Source organism: Babylonia areolata, chromosome 30 (assembly GCF_041734735.1).
Source record: "Babylonia areolata isolate BAREFJ2019XMU chromosome 30, ASM4173473v1, whole genome shotgun sequence".
Taxonomy (NCBI): domain Eukaryota; kingdom Metazoa; phylum Mollusca; class Gastropoda; order Neogastropoda; family Buccinidae; genus Babylonia; species Babylonia areolata.
This window is the reverse complement of record NC_134905.1, coordinates 2795929-2817666: the sequence shown is the minus strand read 5'-3', so window position 1 is coordinate 2817666 and position 21738 is coordinate 2795929. Positions and strand designations below refer to the sequence as shown.

The 21738-nt window shown below is 46.6% G+C and overlaps 1 protein-coding gene across 3 annotated transcripts in view; it reads left to right on the top strand.

Annotated features, from left to right (window-relative positions):
• LOC143275630 (uncharacterized) overlaps positions 1-15915 on the top strand; it is a 120476-nt gene extending 104561 nt beyond the window's left edge. For all 3 annotated transcript variants that reach the window (XM_076579880.1, XM_076579877.1, XM_076579878.1), the window contains one exon: positions 14933-15915. In XM_076579880.1, coding sequence (XP_076435995.1) covers positions 14933-15175 — 243 coding nt within the window. In that variant the 3' untranslated portion in view covers positions 15176-15915. The remainder of the gene's footprint in view (positions 1-14932) is intronic.
• Positions 15916-21738: the final 5823 nt, after the last annotated feature.

The following is a 21738-nucleotide window of genomic DNA, read 5'->3' as shown; positions in this document are numbered from 1 at the left end:
GGTTAAAGCGTTGGACTGTCAATCTGAGGGTCCTGGGTTCGAATCACGTGACGGCGCCTGGTGGGTAAAGGGTGGAGATTTTTACGATCTCCCAGGTCAACATATGTGCAGACCTGCTAGTGCCTGAACCCCCTTCGTGTGTATATGCAAGCAGAAGATCAAATACGCACGTTAAAGATCCTGTAATCCATGTCAGCGTTCGGTGGGTTATGGAAACAAGAACATACCCAGCATGCACACCCCCGAAAACGGAGTATGGCTGCCTACATGGCGGGGTAAAAACGGTCATACACGTAAAAGCCCACTCGTGTGCATACGAGTGAACGCAGAAGAAGAAGAAGAAGAAGTCTGTCTGTCTCTATCTGTCTTTGTCTCTGTCTCTCTCTCTCTCACTGTGTCTTTCTCTGTCTGTCTCTCTCTCTCTCGTTTGTCTCTGTCTCTGTCTCTCTCTCTCTGTGACAATGCTGTCAGCATGTTTTCGAGTGTTGACGGTCAGTTGAAAAGGTGAACAAAAAAAAAGATAGACGATACTTTGATCACACACAGTCTGGGTTGGAGTGCTGTAGGGTGACTGACCCCGTGACGTATCTGAAGGATTGGAACTGTTACTGTGTACTACAGCTTTGTTTGCGAATGGAGGGATGTTTGATGTGTTGACCGGGTTGAGAGTCAGCTGATACGATTGATAATGTAGGTGTGTGTGTGTGTGTGTGTTATAATTTATGTATGTCTGTCTGCCTCGCTCTGCCCCCCCCCCACCCCCCCCCCCTCTCTCTCTCTCTCTCTCTCACGATGTCTATCTCTGTCTCTCTCGCTGTCTCCGTCCGTCTGTCTGTCCCTATCTGTCTCTAGCTGTCTCTCTCTTTCTCTGTCTGTCTCTCTCACTGTGTATTTCTCTGTCTCTCTCTCTCTCTCGTTCTCTGTCTCTGTCTCTCTCTCTCTCTGACTATGCTGTCAGCATGTTTTCGAGTGTTGACGGTCAGTTGAAAAGGCGAACAAAAAAAAAGATAGATGATACTTTGATCACACACAGTCTGGGTTGAAGTGCTGTAGGGTGACTGACCCCGTGACGTATCTGAAGGATTGGAACTGTTACTGTGTACCACAGCTTTGTTTGCGAATGGAGGGATGTTTGATGTGTTGACCGGGTTGAGAGTCAGCTGATACGATTGATAATGTAGGTGTGTGTGTGTGTGTGTGTGTGTGTGTTATAATTTATGTATGTCTGTCTGTCTCTTTCTGTGTCTGCCTCGCTCTGCCCCCCCCCCCCCCCCCTCTCTCTCTCTCTCTCTCTCTCTCTCTCTCTCTCTCTCTCTCACGATGTCTATCTCTGTCTCTCTTGCTGCCTCTGTCTGTCTGTCCTCTCTCTCTCTCACTGTCTTTCTCTGTCTCTCTCTTTCTCTGTCTGTCTCTCTCTCTCTCTCTCTGACTATGCTGTCAGCATGTTTTCGAGTGTTGACGGTCAGTTGAAAAGGCTAACAAAAAAAGATAGATGATACTTTGATCACACACAGTCTGGGTTGGAGTGCTGTAGGGTGACTGACCCCGTGACGTATCTGAAGGATTGGAACTGTTACTGTGTACCACAGCTTTGTTTGCGAATGGAGGGATGTTTGATGTGTTGACCGGGTTGAGAGTCAGCTGATACGATTGATAATGTAGGTGTGTGTGTGTGTGTGTGTGTGTGTGTGTTATAATTTATGTATGTCTGTCTGTCTCTTTCTGTGTCTGCCTCGCTCTCCCCCCCCCCCCCCCTCTCTCTCTCTCTCTCTCTCTCTCACGATGTCTATCTCTGTCTCTCTCGCTGTCTCTGTCTGTCTGTCTCTATCTCTCTCTCTGTCTCTCACTGTCTGTCTCTCTCTCTCTCACTGTCTTTCTCTGTCTCTGTCTCTCTCTTTCTCTGTCTGTCTGTCTCTCTCTCTCTCTGACTATGCTGTCAGCATGTTTTCGAGTGTTGACGGTCAGTTGAAAAGGGGAACAAAAAAAAAGATAGATGATACTTTGATCACACACAGTCTGGGTTGGAGTGCTGTACGGTGACTGACCCCGTGACGTATCTGAAGGATTGGAACACAGCTTTGTTTGCGAATGGAGGAATGTTTGATGTGTTGACCGGGTTGAGAGTCGGCTGATACGATTGATAATGTAGGGTGTGTGTGTGTGTGTGTGTGTGTGTGTGTCACTCACTCTCTCTGTCTCTGTGTGTGTGTCTCTCTTTGTCTCCTGTCTGTCTGTCTGTCTGTCTCTCTCTCTCAGTCACTGTCTCTCTCTCAAAACAGTTGTAATCATTACTGTGCTGTGTAAGCTCAGCGTTTTAGTCGAAGTTGTCAGTGTGTTTTTGACAAGTAATATAATCATACTGGGAAGATAAGGAATTTGGTGGTTATACTCCCCTCCCCCTTACCCCTCCCTCCCCCCTCACACACACACACACACTCACACACACACACACACACACACACACTTTTCCCAGTCTTATTTATTTATCACCACACACATGCATGACATCAGAAATGGTCAGCAGGGTGTGTCGACAAGGGGGGGGGGGGGGGGGGGGGGGGGGGGGGGGGGGGGGGGGGGGGGGGGGGGGGGAACCCAAACAGGATGTGATCTGGTGAAATATCAGATCAGCAACCCCACCCAGCCACCCACCTTCCCACCCCTCCCTCTCCCCCCTCCCCCCTCCCCCCTCCCCGCCGATCCCTCCTTGTGTGGCAGTCACCTTAAAAGGAGCACCTTACTATGCTGTCCTACACGACCCACCCACACACCTGCTGTCTACGGTCCTCATACCTCTCACGTCATGCCACACCCACCCCTCCTCTCCCTCCCTTCATCTCTGTCTCTGTCTCTCTGTCTCTCTCTCTCTCTCTCTCTCTCGACAGATTGAAAGAATAGGCCATGCCAAAACTGTTAATCCTTGAATGAAAAACGTCGGATACTGATGACGGTTTGAGGATGTTGGGGGGGGAGGGGGGTGGGAATGGGGAGGGGGGTGTAAGCACAAAAGGCAACGATGCGACTATTGGAACGTTATCTGCATTCTTCAGTGCGTGCGTGTGTGTGTGTGTGTGTGTTTTCAATTCTTTTTCCTTTTTTTTCCTTATATTTACATTCAGTGTGGATGGGTTCATCAGTACATGTACAGAACTTTTAATTGTTGGCAGTGCAGTTTTGTTTGTTTCAAGGTCAGAGCCACCACACTCTCACCAGTTGAGGTAGCCCCCACTCCGCTTGCCTTCCACCCCAAAACAGATGTAAAAAAAAATATATCACATACATTGTTTCGTACTTTCATTCCACACATCGCAGACAATATTTAAATAGAAATAGATAAATAAAATGAAATAAAATAAACATTATTTTGAATATGATTGTGAGCATGGCATACTATATTGCACACTGATTATAATCAAGATAAGAATAACTTAATTAGCTCACAAGATCAATTGCATCAGGTGCGGCAAAACACAACCAGTCAGCACACACACACACACACATAGATACAGCATTAAACATTACTTGATTAAACAGGAGTAATAAACATATGTTTCAGATAAAAAGTATTTCACATATTAGCATTAAAATAATTGTAATTAATGATTATCACAACGTAATTATTAACATAAATATACTTAAATGAAAGTTAACATAAGGCATATTACTGTATTGAACATTCGTCCTGCATATTGTACATTTATAACAACCATCGTCATGTTATTTTTAAATCAGGGTGTTGGAGTCAGTGATATTCCACCATCCTTTCCCTCATTAACCCCCCCACTCTCTCTCACTCTCTCTCCTCCCACCCACCCCCACCCCCCTTGCTCCTTTTTCTTCTGTTTCCTCACCCCCACCCCCACTCCCACACCGCCATTTCTTTCTTTTTTTTTCTTCTTCTTTTTTTCCCCTGTCCTTATTATCTGTTGTACTCTGTAGATCTCTCTCTCTCTCTCTCTCTCTCTCTCTCTCTCTCTCTCGGCCTGACTAAGCGCGTTGGGTTACGCTGCTGGTCAGGCATCTGCTTGGCAGATGTGGTGTAGCGTATATGGATTTGTCCGAACGCAGTGACGCCTCCTTGAGCTACTGAAACTGAATCTCTCTCTCTCTCTCTCTCTCTCTCTCTCTCTCTCTCCTCCTCCTCCTCCTCCTTGTTCTTTTTATAATACAAAATGTAGAGAACAAACACAGGTCAAAGTGTCTTGTAGTAGTAGTAAGTTGTTGTTGTGGTATACGGTTTGTGTGTTCGTGGAAACAGGCACTGACGCGCACACCAGGGTGTGGCTGAGAGCGGAATGTCTGATTCATGACGTACATCAGTCCAGGGACAACCGGTTTCAGGACTGGTCATCGCCAGTTCAAACGGGGAAGTTTTGGAGACACACACCACACACACACACACACACACACACACACACACACACACACAGATTTCAAACATGACTTGTCACACAGTGTACTGTGGTCAGCATTGAACGAGCGGAAATGAGTGACATAACGAGTCGTTTAGTACGATAAGTTAAAACACACAGCGATCTCTCTCTCTCTCTCTCTCTCTCTCTCTCTCTCTCTCTCTCTCTCTCTTCCCCCTCTCTCTCTCCCCCCCCCTCTCTCTCTTGTGGGGTGGCAAGGAACCTTTACTTGCTGTGTGATTGGACTTGTATTTTTGGCTTGGCTTTTCATTGTATTTATTTATTTATTTATTTGTTTGTTTTCTTCTTCTCCATGGTGTCGGAAGTATCTGAGCCACGAAGAGGAGGGAGGGGTGTGTAGGTTGGTGGGGAGTGGTGTGGGTTGAAAGAGGTGGTGTGGTGTGGTGTGGTGTGGTGGGGCCTAGAAGTTTGTGTGTGTGTTGTTTACTACTGCTGGGTCTGTGGATATAAATAACACCGGGGCCTCCGCCTTGACTGTGGAAGTGTTCGTTTCCGTCCTCGGTGAGTCAGCGCCTTTCTTTCCTGACTCTGTGTGTGTGTGTGTGTTTCTTTAGTTTAACGTCTTTTCATTGGTAAGTGATATTAGATGTCTCTCTCTCTCTCTCTCTCGCTCTCTCTCTGTGCGTGTGTGTGTTTGTGCGTGCGTGCGTGCATGCATGCATGCATGCACACGTCTCTCTCTGTCTCTTTCCCCTCCCCCCTCTCCCCTCTCTCTCCTCTCTGTGCATCTCATCTCCGTCGTTCTCTGTGCATCTTCCTCGCTTTCTGTGCATATCTCTCTCTCTCTCTCTCTCTGCATGCATGTATGTCTCTTTCAGTCTCTCTTCCTCCCTCTCTCTCCTCTCTGTGCATCTCTCTCTCTCTCTCTCTCTCTCTCTCTCGTGTCTCTGTCTCTCGCTCTGTGCTGGCAGTGTGGCAACAACAACAACAACAAGGCCGTGTGTCCGTGCACGCGCAGCGTTGATGCCAAAAGGCAGGCACAGCACAGCACAGCACAGCACGCACGCGCGGCGGCGATAAAATGTACGGCGCTCTCTGATTGGTCGGAGCGATCGTCTGCTCCAGGTTGACCTCGGACGGGGGTGTCGCTTTAAAACCAGTCCTCAGTGGGTCGGCGCACTAAGAATAAACAAGGCGGCGTTGGGAGAAGAAAAAGGAAGTGTTGGTTTGTTGCTTGTGGCGAGAGAGAGAGAGAGAAAAGGACTCGCCATCACCTAAAAAATAAAGAAAAGTGTGTGGTTATAATGCCCGGTGTGTGCACAATGGAGATGAGTGTGGCGGTGGATCGGGCTCAGGCCAGTTGTCGTCAGGCCGTGATGGGTAGAAAGACGGCGCTGCAGTCCATGAATGATTACGTGGTGAGTTGAGATTGATCTGCCTCCTCTCGTTTCGTCTTCTGCAGCGCACTGCGCCATTCACACAAATCAGCGTCGACATCATGACAGGCTTCCCTTATAAACTGGTGACCTCGTTTTGTTTTGTTGTTGTTGGCTGCAAGATTAAAGAGGGGGGGGGGGGGATTTGTGTGATTCGTTACGGGAAACCGTCCTCGTTTTGACCGAAGTCATTTCGGGGGATGGGGGATCATTTAGCAAAACGATATAAAAAAGAAAAAAAAAAAGTAGTGTGTGGAAAGAGCAGTCGTGTTTGCTTTTTAGAAAATCTCTTGAAGAGTTGGGGGAGCTTTGGGGGTGGGGGGTCTGGGAGGGGGGCACATAGCAGTGGATGTCTGTATCGTCCATTACTTGAATAAATAACACATAAAAAACCACCACCACCACCTTCAACACAACAACACAAAGGAAAGAGGAAAACAAACAGCCAAAAAACAAGAGATAAGAGTCTGAAATGACATGGCCTGGGAAAATAAAACAAATGCTCGCTGTTAGAATTTCATTCACATTGCTGTGTTCTATTTGTTTGTGTTTGTGCGCGTGCGTTCGCGCGCGTGTGTGTGTGTGTGTGTGCGTGCGTGCGTGTGTGTGAGAGAGCGCACACATGTGAAGGCTGTGTGGAATGAGACATTGGAGATTAGAGTTAGTTCACCTTCAGCAGGCACAGAGGCGCCTTTGTGTAGGTATTGTGATCAATAATTGTTGGGGAGTTGAGACCCGGGTTTGATGCTGCCAGACTGTCTAGAATGTTCGCCTGCAAAGTGCTGCTCTTGGTGGTTTACGTGTGTGTGTGTGTGTGTATACATGTATGTGTCTGTGTGTCTCTGGTGTGTTTTTGTCACTGTGGTGTGTGTGACTGTGGTGTTTGTCCGTCTGTCTTTGGTGTGTGTGTGTGTGTGTGTGTGTGAGCCACACGGGTTGAGAAGGAGGCCAGCCTCCCAACAGATCGATAACAAAGATGACATCATTCCGTCGTGTTTCGCTTCGCTTCGTTTGCCTGGGCAGCCGCTCGTGTTTGGGCAGCTTTTTGGTGGTGGTTTGTTGTTGCTGCTGTTTTTTTTTTTTTTTTTTTTTTTTTTTTTTTAATCCCAAAAAGGAAGAGGAGGGATGGAAGGGGAGTGTGATTGATGCATTGCTAGTTCCAGTATGTGTGTGTGTGTGTGTGTGTTTGCGCGTGTGTGTGTGTGTGTGCCTGTGTGTATGAGAAAGAGAGGAGGAGAGATGAACTAACCATTCACGATGTTTCTTTGTTGATTTCTGTTGTTGTTTGCATTTGTAGTAAAGAGATGTGTTACTTTTGGAGCAGTGGTGTGGGAGGGGTAGATAGATGGGTGACAGTTGAGGTGGGGCACATCAGTGGCAACATGACTACTGCTCACAAACGATGATCAAAGCACAGTTGGCAAGTGACGCTGCATTGACACAGATATTTCAGTCTATCAGTATTACCCTAAGTGAAGCAGCATCCAAAGCCTGTAGTCAGCACAAAAAAAGAGAGACCAAAATGAGAGGAAAGAGAGAGTTGTGGCGAGAGTAAAAGCTATCAACAGGTATGTCCACATATTTACCATTCCTATCACTCGGCACCTCAGATATTGACGACGGTTTTAGGGGGTGGGGGGGGGGGGGGGGGGGGGGGGGGTTAAACACAAAAGGCAACGACGCGACCATTGAAACGTTATCTGCATTCTTCACTGTGTGTGTCTAACTTTTTTTCAGTTCTTTTTTTCCTTCATAGTTACATTCAGTGTGGATGGATTCATCAGTACATGTACAGAACTTTAAATGTTGACAGTGCAGTTTTGTTTTGTTTCAAGGTTAGAGCCACACACTCACCAGTTGAGGTAGCCGCACACCGCCTGCCTTTCCCCCAAAAACTGCATCCTGACCTTCAGACAGTTGATACTCAGTGGGTGTAATCGTGTTATTTTATATCAGGGTATTCGAGTCAGTGATAGTCCCTCCACACCGCCACCCCCCCCACCCCCCCCCCCCCCCCATCTTTTCCTCATTACCTCTCTCTGTCTCTCTCTCCTTCGCCTCCTCCTTGTCCACCCCCACCTGTGTGTGTGTGTGTGTGTTTCTCACTCCCCCCCCCCCTACTCTCTCTCGCTCTGTCTCCCTCTCTCTCTCTCTCTCTCTCTCTCCTCGCCTCCTCCTTGCCCACCCCCACCTCTGTGTGTGTGTGTGTGTCTTTCTCACTCTCCCCCCCTCTCTCTCTCTCTCTCTGTGTCTCTCTCTCTCTCTCTCCCCCTCGCCTCCTCCTTGCCCACCCCCACCTGTGTGTATGTGTGTGTGTGTGTCTGTATTTCTCTCCCCCCCCCCTTCTGTCTCTCGCTCTGTCTCTCTCTTTTACTGATATGTCTCTTGTCTCAGTCTGTCTCTCTCCTTCGCCTCCCCCCCTCCCTGCCTCCCTCCCCGTTTTTCTTCTCTCTGTTTCTCCCTCCCGTATTTATTTTCTTTCTTTTTTCTTTCTTTCCTTTTGTTTATCTATTTTACTGTCTGTAAATCTCTCTCTCTCTCTCTCTCTCTCTCTCTCTCTCTCTCTCTCTCTCTCTCTCCCCCTCGCCTCCTCCTTGCCCACCCCCACCTGTGTGTATGTGTGTGTGTGTGTCTGTATTTCTCTCCCCCCCCCCCTTCTGTCTCTCGCTCTGTCTCTCTCTTTTACTCATATGTCTCTTGTCTCAGTCTGTCTCTCTCCTTCGCCTCCCCCCCTCCCTGCCTCCCTCCCCGTTTTTCTTCTCTCTGTTTCTCCCTCCCTTATTTATTTTCTTTCTTTTTTTTTCTTTCCTTTTGTTTATCTATTTTACTGTCTGTAAATCTCTCTCTCTCTCTCTCTCTCTCTCTCTCTCTCTCTCTCTCTCTCTCTCTCTCTCTGTGTCTCTCTCTCTGTCTGTCTCTTTTCTTCCTTCTTTGTCTTCTTCTACTTCTTCATTAATGATACGGATGTGGGGAACAAATACAGGACCAAGTGGTGTGTAGTAGTTCTAGTGGTAGTAGTTGTTGCATACTATATGTGTGTATGTGCAAACACGCACGTGCATTTCTGGGTGTGGCCACGAAGGTCGGAATCATGACCAACAGTCCAGGAAGAGCCGGTTTCAGGATGTGGTGGTCATCGCCAGTTCAAACTGGAAGCTTTGGACACACACACACACACACACACACACACACACACACAGAGATTTCAAACATGACTTGTCACACGGTGTCTGTGGTCAGCATTGAACGAGCGGAAATGAGTGACGATAACGAGTCGTTTAGTGCGATAACAAGTTTCAACACACGGCGATCTTTCTCTCTCTCTCTCTCTCCCCTCCCCTCAGCCCCCCCCCCCCCCTCCTTCCCTCCCTGCCCTCCCCCCCCCTCTCTCTCTCTCTCTCTCTCTCTCTCTGTGCACCACTGGTTGGGGTTGAACAGATTCGACAGTGGAATTCTTTATCTCGGAGGAATTTTATGACTTGTAGCTGATCAATGGCTATGCTGTAACAAACAAGAGCCCTTTTGGGGTAATGCAAGACCTGACGCTGACAGTGTTTGAAGATAACACAGATTGTAATGTTAGTCTTTGTCGTTTGGTAAGCGGTGAAAATATTTATTACATTATATTTATTCGCCCCCCTACCCCCCCTCCCTCACTCTGGTTTCATTGCTCTTTTTTTCTTCTCCTTTTTTTAATTTTTTTTTTATTTACTTTTTAAAAATTTTTATTTATTTATTTTTTTTTACCAGCATTACTAACGTACTACCTACCTACCCGAAGGGAAAACCCATGGTTCCAAGTGACTGTGAGGTTTCCCAAGCCTAAATTTATCGGAAGTCAAAAAAACCCAGACGTGTGACGGTGGTGGTGGTGGTACTGCACCATTATTATTAGTTCTGCGCCGCACGCTTGGCGTCGTCACTACATTGGATCCGGTTTCCGTGAAGATGATTGACTGACAAGACAGCTGCGAGTTTTGTACAGAGGACTGTGCCGGGTGTACATTGTCATGGGCACGTTCATGATGGTCCAACGATTTTCCTTCCTGCTTTTCCTCGTCTGTATTTAGATGGACGCTGAGTTTGCTTTTCCTAGTTTCTTCTTCTTCTTCTTCTGCGTTCACTCGTATGCACGCGAGTGGGCTTTTACGTGTATGACCGTTTTTACCCCGCCATGTAGGCAGCCATACTCCCGTTTTCGGGGGTGTGCATGCTGGCTATGTTCTTGTTTCCATAACCCACCGAACGCTGACATGGATTACAGGATCTTTAACGTGCGTATTTGATCTTCTGCTTGCATATACACACGAAGGGGGTTCAGGCACTAGCAGGTCTGCACATATGTTGACCTGGGAGATCGTAAAAATCTCCACCTTTTACCCACCAGGCGCCGTCACCGTGATTCGAACCCGGGACCCTCAGATTGACAGTCCAACGCTTTAACCACTCGGCTATTGCGCTCGTCTTTCCCTAGTTTGAAAGGCAGACGTGGAAAGAAAGGAAAGAAAGGAAAGAAAAGATGGAAATGGGTTAGAGAGGGGCTAAACTGTTTCGAAATGTATGGCATTACTTATAAGCATGTCTTTGAGTTTAACAAAGCAGTGTATGACAACATCACTAATTAGCAATGTTTTAAGTTTAACAAAGCAAAAGTCTGAACTGGCCCAGTTCCTGAAGAAACGAGTTTGTTTTCTGTGTGTAGCAACGGAGTTGTTCCACAGGCCTTTTTTTTTTTTTTTTTTTTTAAGTCAAGTCAGATTTTGCATCGTTAACAGTGCGGGTCGCTGGTTTTCGTTTTCTTATTTTGATGATGATGATGATATGAATACTTATATTGCGCCTTTCCTCCTCCTCGGTCGAAGGCCAAGCTCTAAGTGCTTTGCAAACAAAGTCATTTGCACAACAGGCTGCCAGCCTGGGAAGAGCCAACTGACAGCTGCCATTGGGCACTCATCATTCGTTTCCTGTGTCATTTCAGTCACGCACTTATACAAACATGTAACATTTGAAAGAACTATTTTTATGAAAAAGTAAATGAATAAATGAAATAAACCCCCCAAAGATAGGGGGATGGAGGATAAGTATGTTATGGTTTTAAACTGCTAAGTCAGACAGAAAGGTTAGTAGGGAGGTGCAGTACTATTATATATATATATATATATATATATTCATGGAAAGGACTGTCGGAAACGAAAGTACGTGAGGTGATTTTTCGAAACCTCTCTTCCCGGAAACTTCTAAGGGTTTTACCGTCGGCGTCACTGATCCGGTCTGGACCAGTATTGTTCCTCGTTTGAGTGTGATTGGTTGAGAGCTGGTTTCTTAGTTAAGTGTCTCGCCTGGTACATAATTCTATCCCATATATGGGCTAATCATTGCATGACTCACTCATCTGGGTGTAGGTCGGTTACAACACAGCTCGGCAGAATTATAATTATGTGACGAGTCTTAGTTTGTCAGCTTGTGTGCGTTGGACAGTGGTGGACGTTCGTGTGTTCGTTGAGCTCCGAGGAGGGTGGATATCAACTGATGGTGACTCTCTCTCTCTCTCTACCCCCGTCCCCCCCCCCCGCCCCCCCCCCCCCCCCCACACACACACACACAGAGCACGCCCACTGCCGCATATTTCTTTCTTTCTTTCTTTTTTTTTATTTAAAATTTTTTTTAAAATTTTTTGATTGTAGAGCTTCATTACCATTCCGTGAAATACTAATTCCCATGTGGGGTGACTGGTTTCGCCAATACCTCACTACCCCCCATATTGTACATGCAGCTCTATTCCCCCCCCACCCCCCACCCCACCCCTTCCCCTTCCCCCAACACACACCCTCTGTCACACCACCCTTGTCCACGCATGTCATCAGACAGGAATGATCCTCCTCCTCCTCCTCCCCCACTCTCTGCCTTAACCCACCCATTCCTGAGGATTGGTACCTATCTCCCTCATTCGCGTCTCTTATCTACACACACACACACACACACACACACACACACACACGCACGCACACACACACACACACACACACACACACACACACACACACGAGAGAGAGAGAGAGAGAGAGAGAGGGTAGGTAGGTAGGTAGTTGAGTGTGATAATGAGACTGGCAAGCGTACAGGTCTACTTACACACACACACACACACACACACACACACACACACACGAGAGAGAGAAAGAGAGAGAGGGTAGGTAGCTGACTGTGATAATGAGACTGGCAAGCGTACAGGTCTACTTACGTTAGCAGTCACATAAGACTTTATTACTCCCACACACGCAGACATACCGGAAGTTTGTGGCCTCATTGAGTTGGTATGGCGCGCACCTGGCCCGTGACGTCACGTGGCAGTCAATAGGAATTGTTGATTGGCTGCTCTCTCCCCCCCTCCACCCCCACTCACTCCTCTCTATCTCCCACCCCGCTTCTGTCTCCTCTTCATCTCTCTCTCTCTCTCTCTCTCTCTCTCTCTCTCTCTCTCTCTCCACCCCTCTCTCTCTCCACCCCTCTCTGTCTGTCTGCCTCTCTCTCTCTCTCTCTCTTCGATCTGTCTCGCCGTCTGTTAACGATAATTATGTCTGGGCTTCTTCTCCAGCCCACCGTGTGTGTGGTGTTGGGATTTCTGAGAAAGAGTTTTCAAAGAACCTGGGAAAGCACAGGATCTTGGAGGTTATCGTCAGTCGGCATCTATCTGTAGACGAACTGGGCGCGTCCCACGTTGTGATGATAGTGAATCCTGTTGGTGGTTTAAGTCGTGCAGCAAGCAACACCTTGTGTGCGTTTGGAGAGGGCAGCTTGAGGCAGTTTGTGGTTCTTCAGACTGTTTATAATCTGTCATTAAAAAACTTAGGTTTGATTTGGAAGGTGGCAAATTTCGAATACTTTTACCTGTTACTGTAGAGGAGATATAGTAGTTTCAGACTGAAGATGAACGCTATATAAGTATCAATGATGATTGTGATGATAATTGTAACAAAAAAATCCACAATCTCATCTCTGGAAGTGCACATTCGTTTATTTATGTGTTCATAGGTGTTGAGTACCTCGCCCGAAATGCTGGTTTTCTAAAGTTGTGTCGGTGAAGCTCTCTCTCTCTCTCTCTCTCTCTCTCTCTCTCTCTCTCTCTCTCTCTCTCTCTCTTCTCCCCCGAACGTCCCCCCACCTCTCCTACCTCCCCCTACCTCCACTTCTTCAAACACCCCCTGGCGACAGTAAGAAAGTGTTGCTGTTCAGGGCCAAATTACCTGCTCTCAACCCTCGTTTGTTTGTGCGAAGAGGAAAACTGGTATGATTATGTGCGTCCCGGTGGGAAGGGAGTTGGGGGGGGGGGGATAGGTTCACATGTACCTGACGGCAAGGAAGGTACACAGGTACCGTTACAGAACGGCGCAGAGAAAACGCATAGCGGCTTGTTAAAAGATTTTTATTTTTAGACCTTTGGGAAGGAGGGGGGGGGGGGAACAGACGTCAGCGATAACTGATTTCAGCTGTTGTTCAAGGTCTTCCTTGCCTTTTGGTCATCTACATAGTTCACGTGGGCAGGTTGAACCAGCCTGTATTGCCAAGTCCAGTGACCTCTGCGCGTGCAAAACATGAGGTGCAAGGTCAGAGGTCTGGTGGGTGACTGACAGGGTGGTGTGGTTGTGGTGACCTCGTGCTCTGGAGGTCAGATCGTTTCACAGGGTAACGTTTCACAGAGAGACGGTGGTTAGTTCCACTTGTCAGGTTTTATGAAAGTGTATGTGGCCTTTTGTGGTGGTGGACGGGGGGGGGGGGGGGACCGTGGTAATTTATTGGAGTTAAATACAATGACTTTTTTTGAGTCTGGTTGGTGTTGTGCTGGTGGCGATCCAGTCTCTGTCTCTGTCTCTCTCTCTCTCTCTCTCTATATATATATCTATTTATCTATCTCCCCTACATGACTACATTCATATGTGTATATGTTTGTGTGTCTCATAGAACAACGGCAGATGCGTAGGTCGGCCAACGTGCAAATATCTCAACCGTTGGGAAAAATGTAGATTCTCTCTCTCTCTCTCTCTCTCTCTCTCTCTCTTCTCTCTCTCCCCGCCCCTCCCCAGCACCCCAATGACCTGTGTTATCAGGGAATGCAGACAGTCCGGGAAATAAACGGGTATTGCAGTGCAGTGTCCCTGATACACGTGACACACGAGTGTTGGCTGGCTGTGGCCTGCGTGGTCTGTGTGACCCATTGTCAAATTGACGTTCCTGCCAGCCTGCCTGCCTGCCTGCCTGCCATTCTCCATTCCTCTCGTCACAGCTGTTATCGGGGGAATGGCACACACACACACACACACACAGATGGTTAATTCATGTTTAGGCCCAGGCCCCCTTGTGAAAGGGAATGTGAACAAAATGCTAGCATCAGCATACACAAACAAAAAATATAACTGCATTACAATAAGAGAGAGAGGGATGTACTTTTTGCGTGCCTGTGTGTGTGTGTGTGTGTTGGTGTGGAGGGTAATTAGTTGTGGTACCGGAGGTTATTGTTGAACGCTTTGTAAGAATAAAGATGTGGTTCATTTGAGAACACACACACACACACACACACACACACTATTGTGCGCATATGCACACACGCGCGAGCGCGCGCGCGAACGTTTATATCTGCCAGCCAACTTACCAGCCAACGAGAGACATAGGTAAACTTGCCAGATGTGTGCATTTTACAGTGCAGTTTGCAGTACTTTTGCCCATAGTGTGTCATCACAACTGTACTTTTGCCCTGTTTTTTGTTGTTGTTGTTGTTGTTTTTCCCATTTACTGTTTTGCAGTTTGTGTGTGTGTGTGTGTGTGATAAAGAGGGAGAGTGTGTGTGTGTGTGCGCGCGCGCATGTGTGTGTTTCATGCTCTGCAGAATCGACACAAGATGTTTTCAAACAAACATGAAGTGCTGTATGTTTTTGTTTGTTTGATTTTTTTTCTCTCGAACTTTTAAGATTTTATTCAAAATTTCCCATGCTAACATAACAAAACATACACACGTCCAAACAATTAATACACACGAGAAAAAGAAACCTAAGGAAAAAAAAACAAAAACAATTTTATCCAGGATACATCAAACTGATGATTAAGTGTGCTGTGTGTTGTGTGTGTCCCCAGGACCTGGTGAAGTCCCACCTGATGTACGCGGTGCGGGAGGAGGTGGAGGTGTTGAAGGAGCAGATCAAGGAGCTGATGGAGCGCCTGCACAAGCTGGAGCAGGAGAACAAGGTGCTGCGCTCCGAGGCGTCGCCGGAGACCCTGCAGAAGCTGCCCGCCCCCCTGCCCCCCATCCAGAACCCCCTCCTGCAGCAGCTCATGACCTCCCTCCACAACCCCTCCTCCTCCTCCTCCTCCTCGTAACTGTTGGGGCCTGTTTTCACCAGCCAGCCAGCCAGCCAACAAACCCCAGTGGGCTGCATTTTGAGTTTGAGTAGTCGTCCGTCGTCTTCTGCTACCTACTACATGCATCGCACGCGCCTACTCCACCCCCCCCCTCTCCCACGCGGCTTGGGTCGCCGTGTTTGGGGAGGGGGGATGAGGAAGGAGGGGGGGGGGGGGGGGGGGGGGGGGGGGGGGGGGGGAGCTTGTCCCTCTCCTCTCTCTCTCTCTGTGTCACTACTGCCACCCACTTCCACTCGGCTCCGCGCTTGGTCCTGGTTGAAGAGGCTCCAGGGTTTTGAGGATGGCCCGCGGAGGGGTGGGTGCGGCGGAGGTGGTGGTGGTGGTGTCCCTGTGACTGGGGAGGAGGGTTGGGGAGGGGGACGTGGTGTGTGAGAGGGTTGGAGGGGCAACTCTTGTCTCCCCTGTCAGGTGACTGGTTCTTTACGGACATGGTGGTGTGTGGGGTGACTGGTTGTTTGTGTCCTCTTGGCCACTGCCCTCCACCTCCACCCCCCCCCCCCCCCCACACACACACACCTCTCTCCTCCCACACCCCACCCCCCAACCTCCCCATTCATCCAGGACTGGAGGTGTGGACAGTGGTGGTAGTGGTGATGCCCCTGGTCATGGCGCCCCCTCCCCCCCCCCACTCCCTCCAATTCCCCCATCCCCCAACCTCACCCTTCATCCAGGACTGAAGGTGGTGGTGGTGATGTCCCTGGTCTTGGCGCTCCCTTCCCCCCCCCCCACCCCCTCCAATCCCCCCATCCCCCAACCTCACCCTTCATCCAGGACTGAAGGTGGTGGTGGTGGTGGTGATGTCCCTGGTCTTGGCGCCCCCAGCCCCCCCACCCCACCCCTCCCTCTCCCTCCTCCTCCATCCCCTCGCTCATCATCATCAGCCCGTGGTGGGGGGGGGTTGGTGTGAGGGGAAGGCTGCCTGAGGGGGTGCAGCCACGTTGTGATAACTTAACAGTACCTACAGGGAGCCACCTGCACGCTGCTTGTGCTGACTTCACTGTAACTACGGGAGGGAGGAGATGCCAGGCCATCCACAGCCAACACGTGATCGTCGTCGTCGTCGTCAAACTCTTGGGAAACAGTGGGGAGGGTGGGGAGGGTTTAGAACTAAATCAGTGACCGTCCCTTCAGCAAATTGACAGCCATCAGAAGTGATGGGTCAGATTTCTGGTGGGTGTTTGAACTTGGATACCAGAAGTACCTAAAAAAAAAAAAAAATAAATTAAAAAAATATAAAAAATCCCATTGTCGTTAGATTGTACACGAATGTAAACCATGGAAATTTTGAAATGAGTACAGTAGAAGGAAAAGAAAGCCGATGCAAGAGAGGGTGGAGGAGAAAACTTTAAGTAACCTCCCTTTATCCATGTATTTATTTATTTTCTTCTCTTTTTTATGAAAGAATTTGTGCATGGGTATTTATCGACAATCCATTCACTGATTCAGTTGCCCTTTTTTTGGTGGAAATGATGGCCCAGCTTTACAGTATCTAGTTCTTGTGAGAGTGAATGATCAACATTTTCCTTTTTCTTTTTAATCCTTTATTCCATGTATCTCTGAATAAGACAGAGCTGCTGTCCTGAGTACACACACACACACACACACACACACACACACACACACACACAAAATAAATTTAAAAAATGGTAAAGCTGAGAATTTTTTTTTTTTTTTTTTGTATGTGTGTATGTTTCTTTCCCTTTATTTTTCAAAAATCAGATTGTGATAACGAAAAGTTAAATGGTTTGTGAGAGAAATGAATATAAAACTTAAGTCAGTGCTTTATTGATCAGATGTTAACACAAAACGAAAAAAGAAGAAAATTCAACACTGGAGTTTGGGGTGACTGAAGAAAAAAGCAGGAAAAAAAACAAAACAAAGGTGCTTCCTTGTGTGCATGCTAAAATCCTGAATGGCAAAGCGGACCAAAAAACTTGTTTTTTTGAAAAAAGACACTTCTAATACGGATACTACTAACTTAAAACAGTGATTGTGAAAAATGTCATTTTGAACGATGTTTTGAAATTTCTTCTCTTGATGCCTTTGAAGCTGTGTCGCTTCTGTAGCCACGGAAACGAGAGTGTCTTGTTGTATTTTTTCCTTTTCATTATTTCTGTATTTTGTATTTTGATCCAACACCATCACAATATATCCCCCAAGCCCCCCCAAGCCCCACCCCCATTCACTCCTCTACTTCCCTGCTTGAAACTTGCCAGCCCCTGTTGCTGTGTCTGCTCTGACATGAAGAGAACTGAGGTGTGTAGAGCTGTGATGCTGTGCAATGGTCATCAGTGGTTCACGTTCAGGCTTGACCACTTCCACCCGTCTCTCTGCCACTGCCCACTGTGTGTGTGTGTGAGTGTGTGCAAGGTAGCTGAGATATAGCTTCCAGGGTCTCAACATCCTCTCATGATTAGAAAAGTTGGATTCTGCAGTTTTGATGAAAATTGTCATTTGATTGCTTCTGTAGTGCTGATGTTGGTGAGGATATGCTTTGCTGTTTATAGAGAGGTGTCGACTCTGTTTTCTGAGTCAGAGAGAGAGAGTGTATGTGTGTGTAAATGTACACGCAAGTGTCTCACAGTCAAAGGCTTATCCACTGGTTTTAGGTTTTCATACAATAACTTAGATGTGCGAAATAAGGCAATAGACCAGTGTGACTTACAGTTGGCCGGCAAGCGAATAGGCATCCTCATGATTATACGATATGGCGGACATCAGAGGATGAGCGTGTGGCAGTTTATAGAAGTGACCTAAAGTGTTGAGATGGAGTAATTTATGAAAACTGTGCATTGTCAAGTTGGAGAAGTGTGAAGAGACAGTGGGTGTGGTACCATCTTTTTTCTTTGGCTTCCTTCTCCCGATCCCGTCAGTGTCTCAGTGGATGAGGCACAACGCTTGAAGTGAGACACGACAGCAGGTTGTGATGGAAGTCAGACACGACAGCAGGTTGTGATGACAATCTGTGAACGCCTCTATGAAAGTGTCTGCTTGATTGGCCTTCTTTTTTTCCCTTTCATTTTATTTTGTACTGATGTGTGTGTGTGTGTGTGTTAGTCATATGGACAACTTCTCTACAGGGAAGGACTTTGCGGATTTCCTTTGGCCATGTGCAGAGATTCTTAACGCGGCAGTTTCCTTAGCCCTTTAGCAAAGCTTTGAGCGAGTTTTCAGCTGGCTTTGTGTGGTAAGCTCTCAAGGGTTTTCAGCAGTGGTTTTTTTTTGGGTTTTTTTTAAGTGTGCTGGCTTTTTTTCTGGACGTCTTTTGGTGTGTCAGACTAGGACTGTGTCTTTTCCTTCCCTGTTTCTCTTCACTGGGTTTGATCCAAGCTTTAGCATTCCTCGTGATTCAGTTTAAAGTGTCATCTGTCCAACCCATACCCCAAATATGATCGTTCTTTGTTGCTGGTGTTGAAATCATCTGTCTTCATTCTAACAGTTGACGACCTGTTTGGTTTGTCTGTGTTGGCATTACAGTTGACTTTATTCATGATTGGAGTAGATTATGGTTGTTAAGGTGGTTGTTTTTTTTTTTTTTTTTTTTCTTCATCTTCTGTGCAGAGAAAGCACTTATTTTGACCAGTCTTTATTTGATGAGGTTGGTTGTTCTGTGTTCAGATTACTACTGTGTTTGTCCGCCTAGGTTGTCTCTTTGTGTTTTTCCTTCTTGTACTAACTTACACTGCAGGAGAGATATCAACTAAACGAAATAGTATAGTGCACTTCTTTTCTTTTTTTTTTTTTTTCAGGGAGTGACTGTGTGAGTGTGAATCATTTGTGGAGACACAAAGCTTAAAAAGATGACAGTGTGCAGACTGGAGTGGGTGTTACGTCTTACACTGCATGCTGCGTTCAGTGCATTGCCCATGGTATGAACGGCCCAGTCTGGTCATCCCCTCTGTCTCTCTCTCTCTCTCCCCCACCCACCCACACCCTCTCTGTCAGCCTCCTTGTCCACTCAGGCTACCAACAAACTCCATGCATTGTGATGATGATGATGATGATATTTGCATGAACAATCACAGTGTCGTTGTGTATTATCATTATTATTATGTATTAATAAACTTAGTTTTTGCAAAGACAGATAAAGGGATAGTTTTCATGCTGTATGATGTTCATTGGTCGGATGACAGGGATAATTTCATTGGCTGGGTGACTGGGATGATTTCATTGGCTGGGTGATTGATCAGCAGGTGTGGGCTTTGTTCTGCTTCCGGGTCTTAAAAAAAAAAAGAAGAAGAAAAAAAGTATAAGCCATGCGCTTGTGCTTTCGTTCATCTCAGTGTGGCCCAGGTATGAGTCGCTGCTGTGAACGTCATGCAATCACTGAGGACAGCTGGCCGGTCGATGTTGGTAAACTGATGTGTACTGTTGTTTGGTTTTTTGTTTGTTTGTGTTTGTTTTATGACTGAAGCACAGTCTTGCTGTTTGTTGAACGGCGTTTTGTGTGTGTGTTTTTGTTTTTTTTTTTGTTTTTTTTTCCCCGTTCGTTTTGAGTTCTTGAAACTTGTGTAGGGGACAGAGAGGGAGAGAGGAGTTTTGGTTGTGGTTGTGATGAACAGTGTGTTAGGTCTGTGTCTTGTCTGTTAAGGATTCCTCCCCCCTCCCCCCCTCCCCCCTCTCACCTTCTTCTGTCAGCTTCAGCTTTTCGGTTCGTTGTCATCGAGGTGGTTCTTCATTGTTTCAGCTAGTCAGGAGAATTGTGCACCATGTCGTTTTGATTTATTTTTTTCTCTTTTTATTTTCTTTTTGTTTGTTTGTTTGTTGAGGTGTTTTTTGTGTTCAGTGGTGTGGGTGTGTAATCATTTCAGTGCAGCAGGCGGACTTGGTGAGGCACATAGCAAAAGGAGTTTGTTTCAGGGGCCGTACGGTGAGCAGATTGTTCCAGGGGCTGTATGGTGAGCAGATTGTTCCAGGGGCAGTATGGTGAGCAGGTTGTTCCAGGGGCAGTATGGTGAGCAGGTTGTTCCAGGGGCAATACAGTGAGCAGTTTGGTTTCTGTGGGTAGCTTCCTCCGTTTCCTGTTTTGCTCAGCAAGGGAGTGGTGCTTGGTGGGGGTCAGCTGTTCATCACCTGTATTGGTCCCCCATCCTCCTCCTCCTCCTCATCATCACCCCCTCATCACGCAGCACTGTGTGTGTGTGTGTTTATTTCCGGGAATCCAGCGTTACTGATTGCGCAAAACGTGATTATTTTTTTTGTTTGTTTTTTGTTTTTTTGTGTTGGTTGTTAAAGCTCACTTGCATGATTGATTCGCAGAGATGTACCATTTCGGGATGATGGAAATTCGGTTCATGGTTTCCTTTAATTGGATGATTGAAAATGTACATTGCATTCTGAGATAGTCAGAAGAGAAAAAAAAAATGGACATTGAGTACTGGTTATAAGTTAGCATGATTGACATGAAGAACGGGTTTCATTTGTTTTGGGTGATCAAAGACATTTGTGAATTGTTGGGCGATTGTGAGATGAGTTGTTCCATATTTTGCATGATTGAAATCGATTTGTTTCACGAAATTAGATGATGATTGACAGATATTGGTAGTTTTCGTTTTTTGACGATGCATTACTGGTCGATTCTTTGATGTTGAAATTGCCCGCAAATGTGTGTATATTTGTGTGTTTGGGAGAGAGAAAAAGAGAGAGAGAGAGAGCATGCAGGTGTGAAAAAGAAAAGTCATTGACGATGAAGTTTTGTCAGTAGACATTGGCCCAGAAGTATTTGGGTTCTGTGTGGGAGTGGGTAATGAAGGCTACCAGCCGTGTTGAAGATTTGTACAATGCATATTCTTGTTGCAATACAAATACTCCTCTGGGAACTTGCTGGCTTTCCTTTCATTTTCCCAAAATATCAATATTAAAAAAGAAAAAAAAAAGAAGAAGTAAAAGACTTAAGAATATGTGGGTGGAGTGCTTTGAAACGAGTGTGGCTAAAGATGGGATTGAACTGGTGGGTGAGTCAGTGTGTGTGCAATGCTTTTTCTTTGGCTTTTCGCGCTTCCCTCTGGTCCCGTGTGCTGCCTTTGAAAAACATCAACTTATTCTATCAACAACAGCAACAAAACTGACTTTTAAGCTGGCCAGATATGCGCCTGAAAGGTACTTACAGTCTGGATAATTATCAGAGTAATTATATCGTGAATTGCCTGTCAGCTGTTATGTGGTGGTCTTTGTTTGTACTTTCACAAATTGGCGCATGCAAACGGCTTGTTTCAGAACAAAACACAAAATAGATATATATATATAAAAAAGAAAGAAAAGAAAAACAGGCAGAATAATATGTGTGCGCCAAGCAGGTTAGAATGATTATTCGAAAACTGGCACTGACGATTTGTACAGAAGTGATGGCAAAAACATTTTCGTCGGAGCCAGGCGACTGCTGTCATAGGGAATTTAAACCGAATGCAACAGCTTTCTGTTAATCAACGTGGAGCCATTTTGTGCCAATGGAAAGCAATAAGCATTGACAGTGAATCAACAATGGATAAATGTTTGAACATGACAATGCAAACTGCCTGTAT